This window comes from Vitis riparia, chromosome 8 (genome assembly GCF_004353265.1).
Source record: "Vitis riparia cultivar Riparia Gloire de Montpellier isolate 1030 chromosome 8, EGFV_Vit.rip_1.0, whole genome shotgun sequence".
Classification (NCBI taxonomy): Eukaryota; Viridiplantae; Streptophyta; class Magnoliopsida; order Vitales; family Vitaceae; genus Vitis; species Vitis riparia.
The window spans coordinates 19,394,545-19,413,421 of record NC_048438.1 but is presented as its reverse complement, the minus strand read 5'-3'; the positions used below and the strand labels follow the sequence as shown (position 1 = coordinate 19,413,421).

Genomic DNA, 18,877 nt, shown 5'->3' with positions numbered 1-18,877 from the left:
GTTGTCAGAAAACATTCACCGCCGGCGACTTTTCCGGGGAACTTTTCCGGCGACATCTTTTTCCCACACCGCAAGGAGCGCCTGGAGGAGATCTCCAATTTTTACCAAAGTACTGGAGCCAGAAAACCACCCACACGCCGGCCACGCGCGTTTTTTCGGCCGGCGACTGCATCTCACGTGCCGACGCGTGAGGGCGCGTGAGCCACTTTCCGGCGACGCGCTTCCTCCTCCAGCCTCGCCTGACGCCGACCAGCCACCCTTCATACCTGTTTCAGCCATCCGAGCCTTGCACGTGCCTCTTTTGGGGTTCTTTTGCCTCCGCAGGCCTTCCAATCAGTTTTTCTGGCGTCCTCCGGCTATTTTTTTCTCAACTCCAATCCCTGCACGTGCCTTAGGAAGTGATCTTCTACCTTTTCGGCTGTCTTCCTCATCTCCATGACAAAATACGGAATGGCATCATCACAAGTACCAGCTTCACAGCACCAGAATCAGGGGGCAGATCTGAAATTCCAAACCTTGGTGGCAGTGATTCCTCTCCTATTCTCATCACAGGACACAAATTAAATGGCCATAACTATTTACAGTAGTCACAATCTGTGTTGCTGTTCATTTGCGGTAAAGAAAAGGATGAGTATCTCACTGGAGAAGCAGCCATGCCAGAAACTACAGAACCGGGTTTCATGAAGTGGAAGATTGAAAACAGCATGATCATGTCATGGCTTATCAATTCCATGAACAATGACATAGGTGAAAATTTCTTACTGTTTGGGACTGCAAAGGATATATGGGATGCAGCCAAAGAAACTTACTCAAGTTCTAAAAATACTTCAGAACTTTTTCAGGTTGAATCAGCCCTACATGACTTCCGCCAAGGAGAGCAGACAGTTACTCAGTATTACAACACACTCACAAGGTATTGGCAGCACCTTGACTTATTCGAGACTCACTCATGGAAATGTTCAGATGATGCAGCAACATATAGGCAAATTGTGGAACAAAAGAGACTATTCAAGTTTTTCCTAGGACTAAACAGGGAATTGGATGATGTTAGAGGCCGAATTATGGGCATTAAACCCCTGCCAAGTCTCAGGGAGGCTTTTTCAGAGGTTAGGCATGAAGAAAGTAGAAAGAAAGTGATGATGGGATCCAAAGAGCAACCTGCCCCCACATTGGATGCCTCTACCCTTGCTGCTCGGTCATTTAATAGTAGTGGTGGAGATCGTCAAAAACGGGATAGGCCTTGGTGTGATTATTGTAAGAAATTAGGTCATTATAAGGAGACTTGCTGGAAGCTTCATGGCAAACCGGCTTATTGGAAACCAAAGCCACGGTTTGACAGAGATGGCAGAGCACACGTGGCTGCCAACTCTGAGAGCACGTCTGTTCCCGAGCCGAGTCCATTCAACAAAGAGCAAATGGAGATGCTACAGAAACTATTAAGCCAAGTTGGCAGTGGCAGTACTACCGGTGTAGCCTTCACTGCTAATCGAGGAGGAATGAAGTCGTGGATAGTGGACATAGGTGCTTCTGATCACATGACAGGAGATGCTGCCATTCTTCAAAATTACAAGCCAAGTAATGGTCATTCATCCGTCCATATTGCTGATGGTTCAAAGTCAAAAATTGTCAGGACAAGTTCTATAAAACTTACTAAAGACTTATATCTTGACTCCGTTCTCCATGTTCCAAACTTGGATTGTAATCTTTTGTCCATTAGCAAATTGGCCCATGATCTCCAATGTGTTACTAAATTTTATCCAAACTCGTGTGTTTTTCAAGACTTGAAATCGGGGAAGATGATTGGCAATGCTGAACTGTGTTCCGGGCTCTACCTCCTCTCTTGTGGCCAATTCTCAAACCAAGTCTCTCAAGCAAGTTGCGTACAGTCTCAGAGTATGTTTGAGTCTTTCAATTCTGTGTCAAATTCTAAGGTCAATAAAGATAGTGAGATTATAATGTTACACTATCGCCTTGGTCATCCTAACTTTGTTTACCTTGCAAAATTGTTTCCCAAATTATTTATCAATAAAAATCCAGCATCTTATCACTGTGAAATTTGTCAGTTTACAAAGCATACTCGAACAGTATATCCTCAAATCCCATACAAACCTTCGACTGTTTTCTCTTAGTACATAGTGATGTGTGGGGTCCCTCACGGATAAAAAATATTTCTGGCACTCGATGGTTTGTGACATTCGTTGATGATCATACATGGGTAACATGGGTTTTCCTTATGAAAGAAAAGTCAGAGGTCGGGCACATTTTTCAAACCTTCAATCTTATGGTTCAAAATCAATTCAATTCCAAAATTCAAGTCCTCAAGTCAGATAATGCAAAGGAATACTTTACTAGTAGTCTCAGTACTTATCTTCAAAATCACGGCATTATCCACATAAGTTCTTGCGTTGACACCCCACAACAAAATGGGGTGGTTGAACGCAAGAATAGACATCTCTTGGAGGTTGCTCGGTGCCTTATGTTTTCCTTAATGTTCCAAACTATTTCTGGGGGGAAGCTATTCTCACAGCTACCTATTTGATTAACCGTATGCCATCCAGAGTGCTTACCTTTCAATCCCCACGTCAACTTTTCTTAAAAAATTCCTCACACCCGTGCAGCCTCTTCTGATTTACCACTCAAAGTATTTGGTTGCACGACATTCGTTCATGTGTATCCTCAAAATCGTAGCAAATTTGCTCCTCGAGCCAATAAGTGCATTTTCGTAGGGTATTCTCCAACCCAAAAATGGTACAAATGCTATTCTCCAACCAACAAAAGATTTTACACCGCCATGGACATCTCTTTCTTTGAACATGTCTTCTTCTATCCCAAATCTCATGTTCAGGGGGAGAGCATGAATGAACATCAAGTTTGGGAGTCTCTTCTTGAGGCTGTACCTTTTGCTCACTCAGAGTCACCAAATCTTTCCCAATCCGCGCCCACTGAGTTGTCCACACCCATGCCGTCATCAGTCTAGCCAGCCCAGCACACAAATGTTTCTTTTCCCGTGACCATCCAGTCTCCCATGCCTATTCAACCTATAGCCCCACAACTTGCTAATGAGAACTTACAAGTTTACATCAAAAGGAGGAAAAGACAGGAATTAGAGCACGGATCACAGTCAACATGTGACCAATATATTGACTCCAATTCAAGTCTACCTGAAGAGAACACAGGTAAGGATAGGGCTGGAGAGGTGTTAATTCCCAGCATTGATGACTCTACTTTGCCGATTGCATTGAGGAAGGGTGTTAGGAGATGTACAGATCATCCAATTGGGAATTATGTTACGTATGAAGGGCTATCACCATCTTACAGAGCATTTGCTACTTCTCTTAATGATACTCAGGTTCCCAACACAATACAAGAGGCATTAAAAATTTCAGAATGGAAGAAGGCAGTACAAGATGAGATTGATGCACTTGAGAAGAATGGGACATGGACTATCACAGATTTGCCGGTTGGGAAGAGGCCTGTGGGGTGCAAGTGGATTTTCACCATAAAATACAAAGCAGATGGATCGTCGAGAGATTCAAGGCTCGTTTGGTAGCTAGAGGGTTTACACAATCCTATGGATAGACTATCAGGAGACTTTTGCTCCTGTTGCAAAACTGAAACTATCAGGATTCTTCTCTCATTGGCTGTCAATCAAGATTGGTGCTTGCAACAACTGGACATAAAAAATGCGTTTCTAAATGGTGACCTAGAAGAGGAAGTCTACATGGAAATACCACCTGGTTTCGAAGGAAGTATGACAAAGAATCAGGTTTGCAAACTCCAAAAATCCTTGTACGGCCTTAAACAATCTCCCCGAGTCTGGTTTGATAGATTCACAAAAGCAGTCTGAAGCTGGGTACAAACAAGGTCAGGCTGATCATACTCTATTTGTCAAGAAGTCTCATGCCGGGAAAATGGCCATATTGATAGTCTATGTGATGATATTATTCTATCTGGGAATGATATGGAGGAATTACAGAATTTGAAGAAGTATTTGTCAGAAGAGTTTGAAGTTAAAGACCTTGGAAATTTGAAATATTTCCTTAGTATGAAGTGGCTAGATCAAGGAAGGGAATTGTAGTCTCTCAAAGAAAATACATACTCGATCTTCTTAAGGAGACCGGTATGCTTGGATGCAAACCAATTGATACTCCTATGGATAGTCAGAAGAAACTTGGTATCGAGAAAGAAAGTACACAGTAGACAGGGGAGATATCAGCGACTCGTCGGACGCTTATTTATCTCTCACACACTCGGCCAGATATTGGCTTTGCAGTGAGTACTGTAAGTCAATTCATGCACAGCCCCACTGAGGAACACGTGGAAGCAGTCTACAGGATTCTTAGATATTTAAAAATGACACCAGGAAAGGTCTATTCTTCAGAAAGACAGAGAACCGTGACACTGAAGTATACTCAGATGCGGATTGGGCAGGAAACATCATTGACAGGCGGTCCACTTCTGGATATTGTTCTTTTGTCTGGGGAAATCTTGTTACCTGGAGGAGTAAGAAGCAATCAGTTGTAGCCAGAAGTAGTGCAGAAGCTGAGTATAGAGCTCTTGCACAGGGAATCTGTGAAAGGATTTGGATAAAAAGGGTTCTTAGTGAACTGGGACAAACGAGTTCATCTCCGATTCTGATGATGTGTGATAATCAGGCAGCTATAAGCATAGCAAAGAACCTCGTGCATCATGACAGGACCAAGCACGTTGAGATTGACAGACACTTCATCACAGAGAAGGTGACTAGTGAGACGGTTAAATTGAACTACGTTTCTACCAAGCACCAAACCGCAGACATCCTCACCAAAGCTTTACCTAGGCCTAACTTCGAAGACTTAACTTACAAGCTGAGATTATATGATATATATTCTCCAGCTTGAGGGGGAGTGTTGAAATTTGGCATTCAAAGTTAGGGTTTTAATTTAGGAAAGTATTTTAGGAATAAAAAATGAGAGATCATTTAGGATGATTCAGTTTCCTAATTTTAGGAGATAATCAAGCTAGATTGATATTTTCTTATTCAGTCATTTGTATATATATATATGTGTATGGTGTGTACCTAAAAAATCAATAAAAGGAATTCAGAAATTCTTCAAGTATAAGACATTTTTCTTCAATGACAACATAGAAATCCAGTACTTCCTTCACTTCGTATTCTTAGTACTGGATGATAATGAATACCAAGATTTTTCAAGAAAATCTTGAAATACCAAAAAAAATTTATAAGCATTCCCGCATTAAAATACGTTTAAGGCTGTTTTGCACATCGGATTAGCTGTCAACTACAGCTCATTTTAAGGAACATGGTTATGTTCACATACAGAAAAAGGATAACTAACTGCTATAGGATATAGCTAACCCTATTCAACCAGCAAGCCTCTTCATGTTGAAAATGCAAGACATAGAAAAGGATAAGAAAAGAACCAGTAAGAAGCAACTAGCAACCAGGAATAAACAATGCTGAAATTACAATAGTTTTTTTTTTTTGATGAGTAACAGTTTATTATGCGTGCTTAAAGGGGAAAAAGGTATTAAAAATTTAAACAGAAAATATGACTTGACGAAGTATAATTAAAGGGGATGAAATACACGTAACAATGCACATCTCTAAACATTCCTTATAGCAAAGATGTACTGACCTTGCAAAAGTTCTTCTGAGCCTGCTCAATTGTAACAGTAGGCATTTTTCCATTCCGCATCAAATTCACAGTTTTATTACTCAGACGCCATTGCCGGCATGTTTCCAATGCCAAGTACGGACATACAGCACTGGAAAGGTGAGCATAGAGAACAAAACATCATGGATGTTCTAAATGACAAAGCAATGCAATGATATTAATGCATGCTCCAAGAATGAAAGCAATGGCAATAACATAAATAATCTAAAAGATGTCAGCAATAAGTGTAGCATCTGTCACACCCACAAAACCCCTCTAATTTATTTTATTATTATTATTTTCTGTTAATGTATGACACTAAGTCTGTACTTAGCTAGCCAACAATCTACTGAGCAGGCAACAATAGAGGAAGAAGAACACACATAGGAAATTACAGGAAGGCTACTCTCAACTTGCATATTAACTCATTATACAAGGCTACAAAATTGTTCAAGTGCTCCAACACTTAGCCTACTACAGAGAACATCCCCTCTCATTTTTACAGAGGACTGATATAAACTACTGCTTTCCCACATGCATCAGTCCATTTGAGGAAGTTGGGATAGTTATGTAACTTCCATAACCACCCAGCTGCTAAATCACCAGCCATTAATCCAGCATCATACATCCAAACAAGCACCTTACTTTGATGTTGACTTGACAATCCTTTATCTGAGTCGGTTGGCCACAAACAGTGGTCTCTTCCCCACAAATGTCATGCAATTACCATGCATGTGAAAGCCCAACAATCCCTTGTTTGCTGACAGCCTAAGTGGCATTTCTAGCCCACCATTGTTGCTTATCAGCCCATGTCTGGCATCTTGTCTTGGCTCAAAGGCCTTGCAATACCTCTGCCCATGGTCATGCATTGCCTCAGCCCATGGCTTTGTTCACCCCATGCATTGCTTTAGCCCATCCTTGCCCTAGCCCATGCCTCTAGTCCACATTACTGCATTGCCTCAATCCAACTTAATGCACCAGTATCTGTCCTATCTCTTGGTGCTGATGAAGTCATGCCACCCTCATGACTTCAACTATTGCCATGGCTCATCCACGTTGACATTATTGCCCATGAATTGGCACCCTTGATGTAGCTCTTGCAAAAGGCTTGCCACACCTTGCACAAGTCAAGGGACAGTGTGCCATGCACAACACGCTCATGTCATGTGATAGGTTCAGTTATGCACCATGACACCTATGTCACCCACGTTCATGCTTCTATTACCCACTTCTGCTATAGCCCAATGTCAAGCCACACATGCCAGGCATTGCACCCATGACCTTCATTTCCATTGTACAAGGCATTGTATCCTTGTGCCAAGGAAACCAACTGATGCAGCACTATGAGGTCACACCCTAGGTTTGTCAGACCATATGGAATCAACCTAGCCAACACCCCACATGACCCTTGAGAACCATCCCCTCCCCTTTCCCCAGCTTTTAAAGACCATTTTAAGCCATTTTGACTCATCTAGGAGGAGATATCAGGGATGCTTGAGGAGGCACAATGGAAATTTCATAAATTTTTTTCGGGGTCCCACCATTTCATTCTTCTTTTACAAATCCAGCCAATTCTAACTTGGCTACCTTGGCCATACCATGCTGCTACTCATGTTCAGATGTGATGCCATGTTACTGCACACCTGTGGCCTAATGGCTGAGCCACATTGTTGACATGAGGCCCCATTGCTGCATACCCATGGCCTTATGCATGTGTCAACATGCTGAGTCATGTGCCAAGTGCTGCCCATGTTGCACACCTCTGCCCATGCATCCATTACCCACCCTGAAAGCCACTTTGACTTATCTTTGACATGCCCATGCTTTAGGCCATGTGTGCAAGTGCAAGGTGCCACTAGTGGACCTTGTGCAGCACGTTGGGCATCAAGGGCCTAACAGCATCCTCCTAAGTTCCTTAATTTCCTTCCAAAGCATAGCTTTGAAGGTGTTTGAAAAGAATGAAATATGAAGATAGGTCACTAACAAGAAGTGCTTTAAGAGAAGCAACTGTACTATATTCTTTATCAATAGGGTTGAAGTAATTCACTAAAATGTAGGAAAAATGAAATCCTGCTCCTGTAAGGAACTCTCTTTCTATAGTTGCACATCTTACTATTCTTTATGTTTATTGTAAAATCATATTATCAATAAACTATAATAGTATTAAACATTCTATCGCTGTGAGTTAAATATCGAAACAATGGTCCAAGACAATATCAAGGTAATAGATAATCTCGATATCCATACTCAAAATTTCTTTTATCCTAACACAAAATTTTTCCCTCACAGACAAGAGAGACCATTGAAGGGTATTCTCACCAGATCATACATTATATTGGCCCATGATAACTTAAAATGAAAAAAATGAAATCCCATATTTCCAGATAGAAAAGGTAAAAAAAAAAAAGCTACTGTTAAAAAACTTTGACATAGAGAATGAAAATGACCTTGCACCATATCCAATCAAACAAGCAAAGTGATGAGTACTGAAGCACTGGGCAGTGTCGGCCACAATTGAAGCTGACATTCGCAACCCATTTTGAATAAGATGTTGATGAACAGCACCAACAGCAAGAAGAATAGGAATTCCAGGCCGGGTTGGTTCCTGATTCAAAGAAAAAACTTAAGAATTAGAGCTGGGTGTAAACCTCAAAAAAATTCCTTCCAGGGATGAAAGAAGAACAGAAGATGAAAGAATGCTATGCACAAACACACCTTTCTATGCACTTCTCAAGGAAGAACAATCAAATGATATAAATCACAAGCTGCTAAAAGAAAGCATGCTCATATGCACATAGAGAAAGAAGGAAACAAGACAACCCAGTACTTAGGAGACAGAACAGTGAGTGAAAAACCTATGATGCAGATCGAAAAACCATATTAATCTACAAAACAACATTAATTAATGCAATGATGTAACACTAAAAGTCTCCCATCAGAAAAAATGGCATGCAACCATGCTCCAGACTGCAGAATAATTCATGCAAGCAATCAATCTGGTTTGACAATTTGGAAAAGATGCCCAGAGTATGTCAAGAGCAATGTTTGAAACTCTTCAAAGGAAAAAGGCAAAGAAAAAACATATAAGAAACAGTAAACCTTAAACTTTAATATCAAAATAGTAACCCTTCAATGAGGGTAACAAAATATAAAATCAAATTGAAATTTCACTTATTCTTGTAATTCAAGTAAGAAGATGCAAATGACTAGACAAAAAAACAACATCATAGAATAAAAGTAGTATAACCAAAAAGAGAGGAAAAATTATAACTGACTCAGATGTGTATATAGATCATAACATTAGAAAACTAAAGGGTTGTTACCAGTTCATCAGAGCGGTCAGAGAGAACAAGGAGTTGGGAACCATTACGAACAGCTTCATCAGCAGCTTCACAAAGCTTATTTAGTCTCTTTTGCAGGGAACCCTCAACCCCCTTTCTTATGTCAAAAAATGTTGGTAATACTTGGGGTTTTAAGTGAGGATCCTTCAACAATGACTCAAGCTCCCCTTCATTCAGTACAGGACTAGACAAATTAACCTGGTCCAGAATAATAATATACTTACATAAATGCCAAAAAATTCATTACAAAGAAAAAATAATGTTGGATTGTAGCACATATGAATAAGAGGAAAATTCTTCATTGCTCCTTGACGATTGGGTTGTGGCACAGGTTATTTCAGTTAGCTAAGATGGATTGGGTCCCCCCGAGGAGCATCCTTGACATGATGTACATCAAATTTAATGGATTTGGTTCGTCTAAGAGGGGGATAGCCTTGTGGCAAGCTGCAAACATCGCTCTTATTCGGATTGTGTGGTGGGAAAGAAATGCGAGGATTTTTTAGGATAAAACAAGGAATTCAGAGTATCTTTGGGACTCTATTGTTTTCCTTGCTTCTCTTTGGGCTTATTGTTCCAAGGTTTTTAAGGGGACTCCCCTTAATGTGATACAACTAGATTGGATAGCAATGTGTACTCCATAAAGAGTGGTCTTTTTAGAGTGTTTGCTTGTTTTTCAGTGTATTTTTCTATAGTTTAGCTTTCTTTGGCAGGAGGATTCCTCATCCTTCTTTTGTACTTATTTTTATCTATCAATAAATCTTTGTGTCGTTTCCAATAAAAAAAAAAATAAGAGGAAAAGAGAACTGCTAACAAACCTGAGAAGCATTCTCTGGTCCAATCTCCAATATGTTCCCACGCTTCCCAATATTTACTTCAAGAGACATAACTAATCCCTCTCTGAGAGGGTCAATAGCTGGATTTGTAACCTGGAAAGATACATACAAACAATAATGAAAGAACCAATTTAAATATTTATGTAAAGACAATTACATAATAGTTAATTCCATGCTAAAATCAATAGAGAAAAATAGGAAACAAACTATATGTACTCTCCATATCATTCTGCAGCACTTAATTTTAGATTATTTTTTAAGATTTTTATTAGACAAAGTAGAACAAAACAATAGTAAAAATGGTATGTAGCAAATAACACTCTAAATATGATTTCTATCAGGTGGTTTAGCAAATAATACTCTATATATAGTTTCTATAATAGGACAAAGCTTTAGTAAATCCCTTGTGCAAAAAAAACAGCATGAAGCCAGTCACATGTCCACTAGTGAAAAGAAACTGAATTCTGGAGAAATCATGTTGAGTTCACACTTTTCCTTCAAGCTTAATCTGTTAGAATTTAGACCCAAAATGTATATCATGCTTTCTAATGCCCTCCCCCATGTGTAGTGAGAGATAGACAGGCCCAAGGGCAAACAAATGGTGACAATCTCCTTAGGGCTTGCATGTGGACTCAATAAATTGAGGGAAACAAACATAAGGTGAGGTTTGAACTCATGGCTTCCCACTAAACAAGACTAATACCATGTTGAGCTACCAATTATTCTAAAAATTTAAGTTGTTAGGATTTGGACCTACAATGTTTATCATGCTCTCTAATAAACCAATTTGTTGATCCAACTTTTGCACCCAATGAGTTAATTTCTATCATGTAGTTCAGCATTTAATTTTCTATGTATAATTTCTACCTTAGGACATTCCATATAAGAAACCCCTCATACAGATTGCCTTGAATATAACATGAGGCCTAAGCCCAGTCCCACTAGTAAAAAGGAAGAAAAAATAATAATAATTTTGGAAATACCAAATTGTCAACCAGATTTCCATTTAAGTCAGAAATCTTCTGAAATGGGTATGTGGAGATGGTCATCATGCAAATTATCTCCATGCATAAGGTTATGAGGTTATGGACAAAGGTGATCAAGGCACAGTGTGGAAAACTGAGTCTTTTAGGTAAGACATGAGATCAATGGATGTATTCAAGCTACAGTGATGCATCCCTTCCAAACGATCACAGACATGCCCGCGTCAAGGCACTACACCTTCACATGCCAATATACAAATTACACAGACATGCACCAAGCAAGGTGATCGAGCTTTGCCTTATAGCCAATCGAAGTCCTAATTCCATTTTACCATTCCTATCACACCCATAGATTAGAGGCTATCCAGACCAAGTCATTCTTTCAGTCAAACAACAATACCATGAGGCTAGCTAAAACTACAACATGGCTTGATTATCATAATCAATATTTATCAAAGCTGAAAACTCGATTGGCTTTGAGTTCTAAGAATTTCCATGTGCTTGTGCAAAATGAGGTGTCAATGGAGCATTCCCAGTCATTGCAAATGAGTTTGGTATTTGTGGTATCTCATCTTCACCTTGTTTGGGAATTCTTAGGTCCTTCCCTCAAAGCAATACTTATTTGGCATGGGCAAGAATCACAAGGTTGTAAGGAAGATAACATCCTCATGTTTGTTTTGGTCAATACAAAGAAAGTGAACTAGAAGAGTCTTTCAAGAAGTGGAGATGTTAGAGTGGGCAGTGAAGGATATGTTTCTTAAGGTGTTTTGTGATCTAGTAGTTTAAGGGGACTGAAATTTTTTGTTTCCTCAACTTTCTAGATAACTTGGGATGTATCAGTTAGGAGTGTGTTGCATCTTTTCTTTTTCTGTTTTTCCTTTTGCATTTGTGCACCTTGTTTACTTCTTGTAGACTCGACCAGAGGTGCACCGCTTTTTGTTAGGCATCATTTTAATGAATCTCTGATTTGCCTAAAAATGGATCAGGAATCAAAACCTAGTGAAGTGTATTCAGTAGCCCATATTAACAGTTGGCCTTAAGAGCAAGATAACTAACAAAAAGGACCCTTGTGGTACTGATAACTCAGCTTCTATTTGTAAATGTTGAACAATCAATATTTGTAAAAGATTAAGCTTGTAGGATTAGGGCCCACAATGTATATCATGCACTCCAACACCCTCCCTTATGTGCAATCTCATACCCACACATAGGTAGATTTTTTTTTTCGATAAGTAAACACATATATTAGCAAAAGGCAAAACGCCGCAAAGCATACAGGAAGTATACGAGGCGACGAAGACCTCACAACAACAACCAAAATAAACAAAAAAACCCACCAGCCCTCAACTGGAGGCTATCCACTCCAGGAAACCTATAAGGGAACAAGGCACCGCACCATTATACAATTTTGCCCAACCACACATAGGTAGATAAACAAGCCCATATGCAAACAACCACAATTAGCCTCTTTTGGGCTTACACAATAAATTGGGGAAGTCAATTTGCGATAAGACTCCAACACATGACCTCCACCAAATGAAGCTCTGATACGATGTTAAACTACTAATTTTCCTTGTTGGAGCGTATGATATACATTGTGGACTTATATCCTACAAGCTTAAATTTTTAGGAAAATTGATTGTTGAACATGATATCATAGCCTCATTTGGTGGGAGGTCAAGTGTTTGAACCTTACCACCACATGTTTATTTCCCCAATTTATTTTTTATTTTTATTTTTGATAGATAAATGCAAATAGTATTAAAGGGCCACCAAAACACACACGGCATATATAACGGCCACCAAATAATGCCAAAAAGGATAAGGAAAACAAAAATATTCCCTCCTTCAATTCGACCCCAACCAATCAATAAAATCGACTAAAAATGAATTTTCTATAAACAAATTAGTCCAAGATAACAAGCTGCACAAAAACAAAAATTTCAACCTTTGAACAAAAAGTTCTACATTCTCAAAAGATCTTCTATTTCTCTCTTTCCAAATTGTCGCACTGCTCTCCACACTTTGTTCCTTTTTCTTCCAATAAAAGAGTCATGCCACCCTAACAAAGTCTCTCTCACTATAGAGTGAATCACCCAACACACCCTAAACAAGGAGAAAAAGACACAACAACCTTGCCTTTCCACAATGCAAGAGTATGTGATTAATCGGCTTCTCATAAGAAGAACAAAGAGAGCATCTAGTGGCTAAAGACCACCCCCTCCTTTGTAATTGGTCTAAAGTCAAAACTGTCCCTTATGTTGCCTCCCAAGCAAAAAAGCTAACCTTTGAGGGAACCCATGCATTCCACACAACACTTGTTTGGAAAGACTCTACCCTTCCTACCTCAAGGATAGAATAGAGGGACTTAACAGAGAAGGATCCACTCTTTGTTTCCGCCGAAAACACTTTGTCCTTTCTCTCTACATCCACCACCTTATCTTGAAGCTTTAACAAGAAACACTCCACAGTCTCAATCTCCCAATCATTGAGAGGTCTAGAGAAGTTCGGAATCCAGCCAGTGCAGGCATAAGTTGGCCACCCATGCCTCTTTAAAGCCAACTAGAGCAAATAAGGAGGAAAAAGACACACATAAAGGCTCATCACCTCACCATTTGTCTCTCAAAAACTTGACCATTTTCTCATTGCCCACTATGAAGAAAACTCTAGAAAAAACTAACTCCCATAAATGCCTTATAGTCTTCCATAGCCCCACGCCATATTTGCCCTTCACTTCCTTAGAGCACCATTCCCCTTCCAATTCTCTATATTTACCACAAATAACTTCTCTCCAAAGGACATCTATTTCCATATAGCAAAGCGCCAAATCCATTTGCAAATAAGGGCCTTATTTAGAGAGTGAAGGCGTCTAACTCCAAGACCTCATTTTCTTTTATCTAAACAAACAATAGCCCACTTCGCTAAACAAGGCTTACTCTCTAGAGACCCACCTCCCCACAAAAAATCCCTTTTGATTTTCTCCAACCTTAAACAAACTCTCCTTGACATCCGGAACAGTGACATAAGGTAGATTGGCAAGCTAGTTAACATGCTCTTAACCAATGTTAACCTTCTCCATTTAGAAATATATTGTCTTTTCCGCATTGCCAATCTCTTTTGGAACCTTTCTTCAACCCCATCCCAAGCCACCACCGAGTTATGGGCAGCTCCTAGTGGAAGCCCCAAAAAAGTGGTTGGGAGCATACCCACTTTGCATCCAATTTTAGAAGTCATCTCCTCTACATCCATCACCTTCCAACCGAAATGAGCTCACTCTTATCTAAATTGATTTTCAACCTCGAAATGGCCTCAAACCACATGAGTAACCAACTCAAGTAAGTCACTTAGATAGGAGTGGCCTCATAAAATACCAAAGTATCGTCTACAAACAACAAATGGGAAATCTCCAAACCCTCCCCATTTGTACCAAACACTTTGAAACTAGACAAATACCCGCCCTTCCTTACCCTTCCAAGAAGGCAACTGAACGCCTCCATGGCTAGAACAAACAAGTACAAAGAAGTGGGTTCCCTTGCCTTAAACCCTTAGAGCTTTGAAAAAAAACCCTAAAGGAGTACCATTCACTAGCACCAAGAACCTTGGAATTGATATGCACCAACTAATCTAATTGATCCAGCCCACCAAACTTATCGGACTGAAATCCTTCAACCCTTCAGCTCCTCTTTTCTTTGGCACCAACACTAGAAATGTTGCATTGAGGCTTTTCTCAAAACAACTTTGTTCATAAAATTCCTTAGAAAAAACCATAACCTCTTCCTTGACCATATCCCAGCAATGCTGCCAAAAAGGCCCACATATAAGCAAAAAAATAGAGGGTACACGTGAGGGAGGGTGTTAGAGTGCATGATAAACACTATGTGCCCAAATCTTACAAGTTTTAAGTTTTTAGGAAAATTTGTAGTTCAACATTTAAAAAAATAAATAAATAACAGACAAAGTGGAGTTCAATTATTTTTGTGATTTGATTGCAATACTTCTATCCTCCCTAGGTAGGGAAATCCTATAATTCTCCAAGAACTTTCATTCTCTCAAAAATTCCACCAAGCATGATCAACTTCTGAACCTTTTACTTAGAAAACAAAATTAATAGAAAATTCCTTCTGAAAAATTAAATATTAACAAGTATCATATCTAAAAAAGACATTCACTATAACATGATTTGTGATCCCTATAACTTTTAAGATTATTTTTAAATTAAACTATTAATGCTTAGGTAACTATCTTACAATAAACATAATTTATAATTCGCCTAAAGATTATGTATTAAAGAATTTATTGAATTTTGACATTCAACAGAATTTTTACAAAAAATTTGTGCAAGTGTGTATGGGATGGGAGGAGAAGAAAGAGAACAAAAGAAGGGATGTCATCAACCTCAAAGCAAGTAAATGGAAATAAAGCAGCAAGTCAATACGTCTTTGTTTCTTATATATATATATATATATATATATATATAAAGCACCCTGTCATCTCTAACATAGAATCAACATAATGTAAAATAAAAATCATAATCCAGAGAAAAATAAACTAAGACAGAGCCAGCCATTTTATAACTTCACAACTGCATTGGGAACTGTCAAGAAATTCTAACAAACCTGTGCAAAGCGTTGCTTAAAATAATCATAAAGCATGTGAGACCTCTGAGATATTACTGCCAATGGAATATCATCTCCCATACAAAATGTAGGCTCCTTCGCTTGGGCAGCCATAGTTTCAATAACCATTTGGACATCCTCACTTGAGTAGCCATATGCCCTATTCCAATTGAAGCTAAAAAAAGTGAGCACCATAAGAGCATAAAAGGTGCAAAAATATAATCCAAAGACAAGTCCTTAATCATCACCAAATTACTAAAAGAAAATTTGAATGGTCCTGAAAAAAAATTTAATCAAATCGGCTCAATGTGGTAGCAAACCCTGTATGAGCACATTCAGTATTGTCTTTTCACAGACCTTTCACTTATTGCCCATTTTTATGAAAAACAGAATACTCTTCAAGCAGAAAACTAGGGATTTCTGCTTTAAAATGAACTGCATATTAGCATAATCAGGAAAACAATTATAAAATATACAATGCTATCACATCAGTAAGTTTTGAGTCTTTTGACTAGACTACAGTTATAATCATATGCATATAATAGAATTTAAGAAATCTTTACATGGCATCCCTAAGTACCAATGCTACCCAAGTATGGAGCATCTTGAAACAGCTAATGAAGTCAAAATTCATACTGTTGGTGTCTTAAAATTCCTTCATTGTCCATAACTGTAGCTGAAAGGAAGTTCACAGGTCTCAGAGACCGCATGTTCTCATTCACCCACTTTCCATATGGATTTGACAGGGCCACTTGTTTTTTGACTTCCGTATTCTCGTACACCTGAAATTAAGAACAAGAACCATTATTTCATAAGTCTGTTTGGTTTCATAAACCACAATTTGAAATGCCCAAGACATAAAACAAGAATCAAAAGCCTCATGTCTTTCTATATCTAGTACAGCAATTAATCAACACAAATTTTGTTCCCAAAATTCGAAAATAGAATAAAAGGAATAGTTATGAGGCACCACATTCAAAAATAATCGCTAAGGTTTCTTATGATGACTTTTTTTTTTTGTTTTGATGAATTTCTTATGATGACTCTTCAAATGTAACAAAAATGACCTGCTCCAATATTCTTAAAAAGAGGGTGCTCATGTTCCCATTGTCAGCTCATCCTCCACAATGTGATGAAATCTAAGCTTCCTGATAATTGGAATGACTGAGGACCATCTATTTGCTATATGGCAATGAGTGCATATCAAGCATCAACTACACCTTGAGTATCCAAAATAACATTCCATGCTGCAACTTTCAGATTCTTGCTGTTCTTTTAAATATCTAGGTCAACTTGACAATGTATATACATACACACACACACACACACACATATATATATATATTTGATAGGTAAAATCAAGATTGAATCGAATAAGAAAGGGCGCCCAAAAGGCCAAGGCATACAAGAAGTATAAAGCTATCGCCTCATAGTAGAATCTACAAAATAGAGGAGTTACAGAAAACACCACCCGCCCTCATCTAGAGCCCAACCAATCAAAAAAATTGATTAAAGGAAGAGGCCCTTCATCTATACACGACTTAGTCCAAGACCAAAAAGTACAACCAAAGAAGTTTTTCAGCCTTTGTACCGACAGCTCCTCACTGTCAAAGGCAAGTCTGTTTTTTTAATCTGGGCCATGTTATTTATAGCTTTTCATGGCCACAACTCATTTGGGGAAGTGGCAAGGTAAAAGAATTCCAAAAACCAATTAAGGGTAACATTTATTGTCATCAGGAGAGTCAAAAATAACTTCCAAAAACCCCAGTGATTTGCTCAGCATGTGACACAAATATCATCTAACACCCTTCATTGCAAGTTACTCCAAAGTGCCTATCTCAGCTTATTCATACTGCACGTATTATCTACTTTAGCCTTTTTCCCACCCTTTCTCAGAAGACTTCTCTTAATAAGACCATAGCAGTATGCTCACCACATAAACAAATTTGCAAATATCCTCATCACTCTTGATGCAAGTAACTCTAGTTGGCCTCTCCCAGCTCATTCAGACAATGACTTCCTGGATAGCAAATGTGGCATAACAGAGCATCACAGAGAAACCAGGGCATACAGTGCTCAAGCAGTTCAACAAGTTAAAGATAGAATTGATTGTATAGGCAATAGTCACAAGGTATATATAAAACTGATTAAAACCAAAATTCATTCACAAACCAATATGCTCATTTCAAGTAGTTTTGTAACAAGTTAACTTTGTCCAAGGAGAAACCCTTCAGAAGCTTTATAATTAAAACAATTAGGGAAACTGGATTAATGTAAAACTTGAAAAGGACAATGATCATGTTGAGGTACCATGCAAATGCAAAAAGAAAATAAAAAGAAAGAAAAAGAAAAAGAACTACTGTACAAACCTGTCCACTTGTTAGATCAACAGATATCATCATTCCTGGACCCAAACGGCCTTTCATTACAACTTTTGACTCATCCATCGGTAGAACACCAACCTAGATAAGTATAGATCAGTATGATTGAAATAGTTTCTAATTGAATCAAAAACCAGATTAGAAACCTGCAAAAGCCCATCATTAAATGTACAGGTGCTTGGCAGAAAAAAATGTAACAGGTGACATAACACAGCAATAATATGCATCATATGAATCATAGTCTAAAAGAAGCTATCTCATTTCAGTGATCACCATTTTGTTGCATCCTTTCACCATTTTTTCACATTTGAAAAATGGAAAATCTATTTCGAACATTTTATGACTATGGAACTTACTCCATGCAATACACAGGACATTTATGAAGTATCTGGATCATAATACATTTTTCAAGTTCAGCATCTATACAACTCCACGTATTTCCAGAATACTTATACTCCTTACGGCAACTACCAACTATGTAGAACTTCACTAATTGGTTCACAAGAATTTTTTAACACGTATTTCAGAATCCCTGCATAATAGAATTTTTTCTCTTATATAAGAATTTAGATAGTGTTGAGAGAGAGAGAAAGAAGAAAGACCTTAATTCTCATTAATGTAATGATCTACTTACAATTGAGAAATATATATATATACAAGGCTAGGAGTCCTAACTACCATACATGTATCCTATATTAACAAGGAAAGGTTATATACTATAAATACATTATATTCAACACTCCCCCTCAAGCTGGAGCATATACGTCATATGCACCAAGCTTGTTACAAATATATTAATCCTAGGACCTCTGAGAGATTTAGTGAAGATGTCAGCTAGTTGATCATTTGAATTAACAAAACTTGTAGCAACACATCCTGATGCGATCTTCTCTCTAATGAAATGACAGTCAACTTCAATATTTGGTCCTTTCATGAAAGACTGGATTGGATGCAATATGTAATGCGGCCTGGTTATCACATATGAGTTTCATCTGTTCATCCTTTCCAAATCTCAACTCTAGAAGAAGATGTCTCAACCATATGAGTTCACATGTTGCCAAAGCCA

The 18,877-nt window shown here is 38.5% G+C and overlaps 1 protein-coding gene across 1 annotated transcript in view; it reads right to left on the bottom strand.

Annotated features, from left to right (window-relative positions):
• The window catches only part of LOC117920766 (ferredoxin-dependent glutamate synthase, chloroplastic), a 58,180-nt gene that overhangs the window by 21,869 nt on the left and 17,434 nt on the right, over positions 1-18,877 (bottom strand). Inside the window, exons 8-14 of the mRNA XM_034838378.1 lie at positions 17,800-17,892; positions 16,067-16,212; positions 15,431-15,590; positions 9,814-9,924; positions 8,981-9,196; positions 8,105-8,262; positions 5,640-5,769 (exon numbers count right to left, since the gene is read on the bottom strand). Coding sequence (XP_034694269.1) covers positions 5,640-5,769; positions 8,105-8,262; positions 8,981-9,196; positions 9,814-9,924; positions 15,431-15,590; positions 16,067-16,212; positions 17,800-17,892 — 1,014 coding nt within the window. The remainder of the gene's footprint in view (positions 1-5,639; positions 5,770-8,104; positions 8,263-8,980; positions 9,197-9,813; positions 9,925-15,430; positions 15,591-16,066; positions 16,213-17,799; positions 17,893-18,877) is intronic.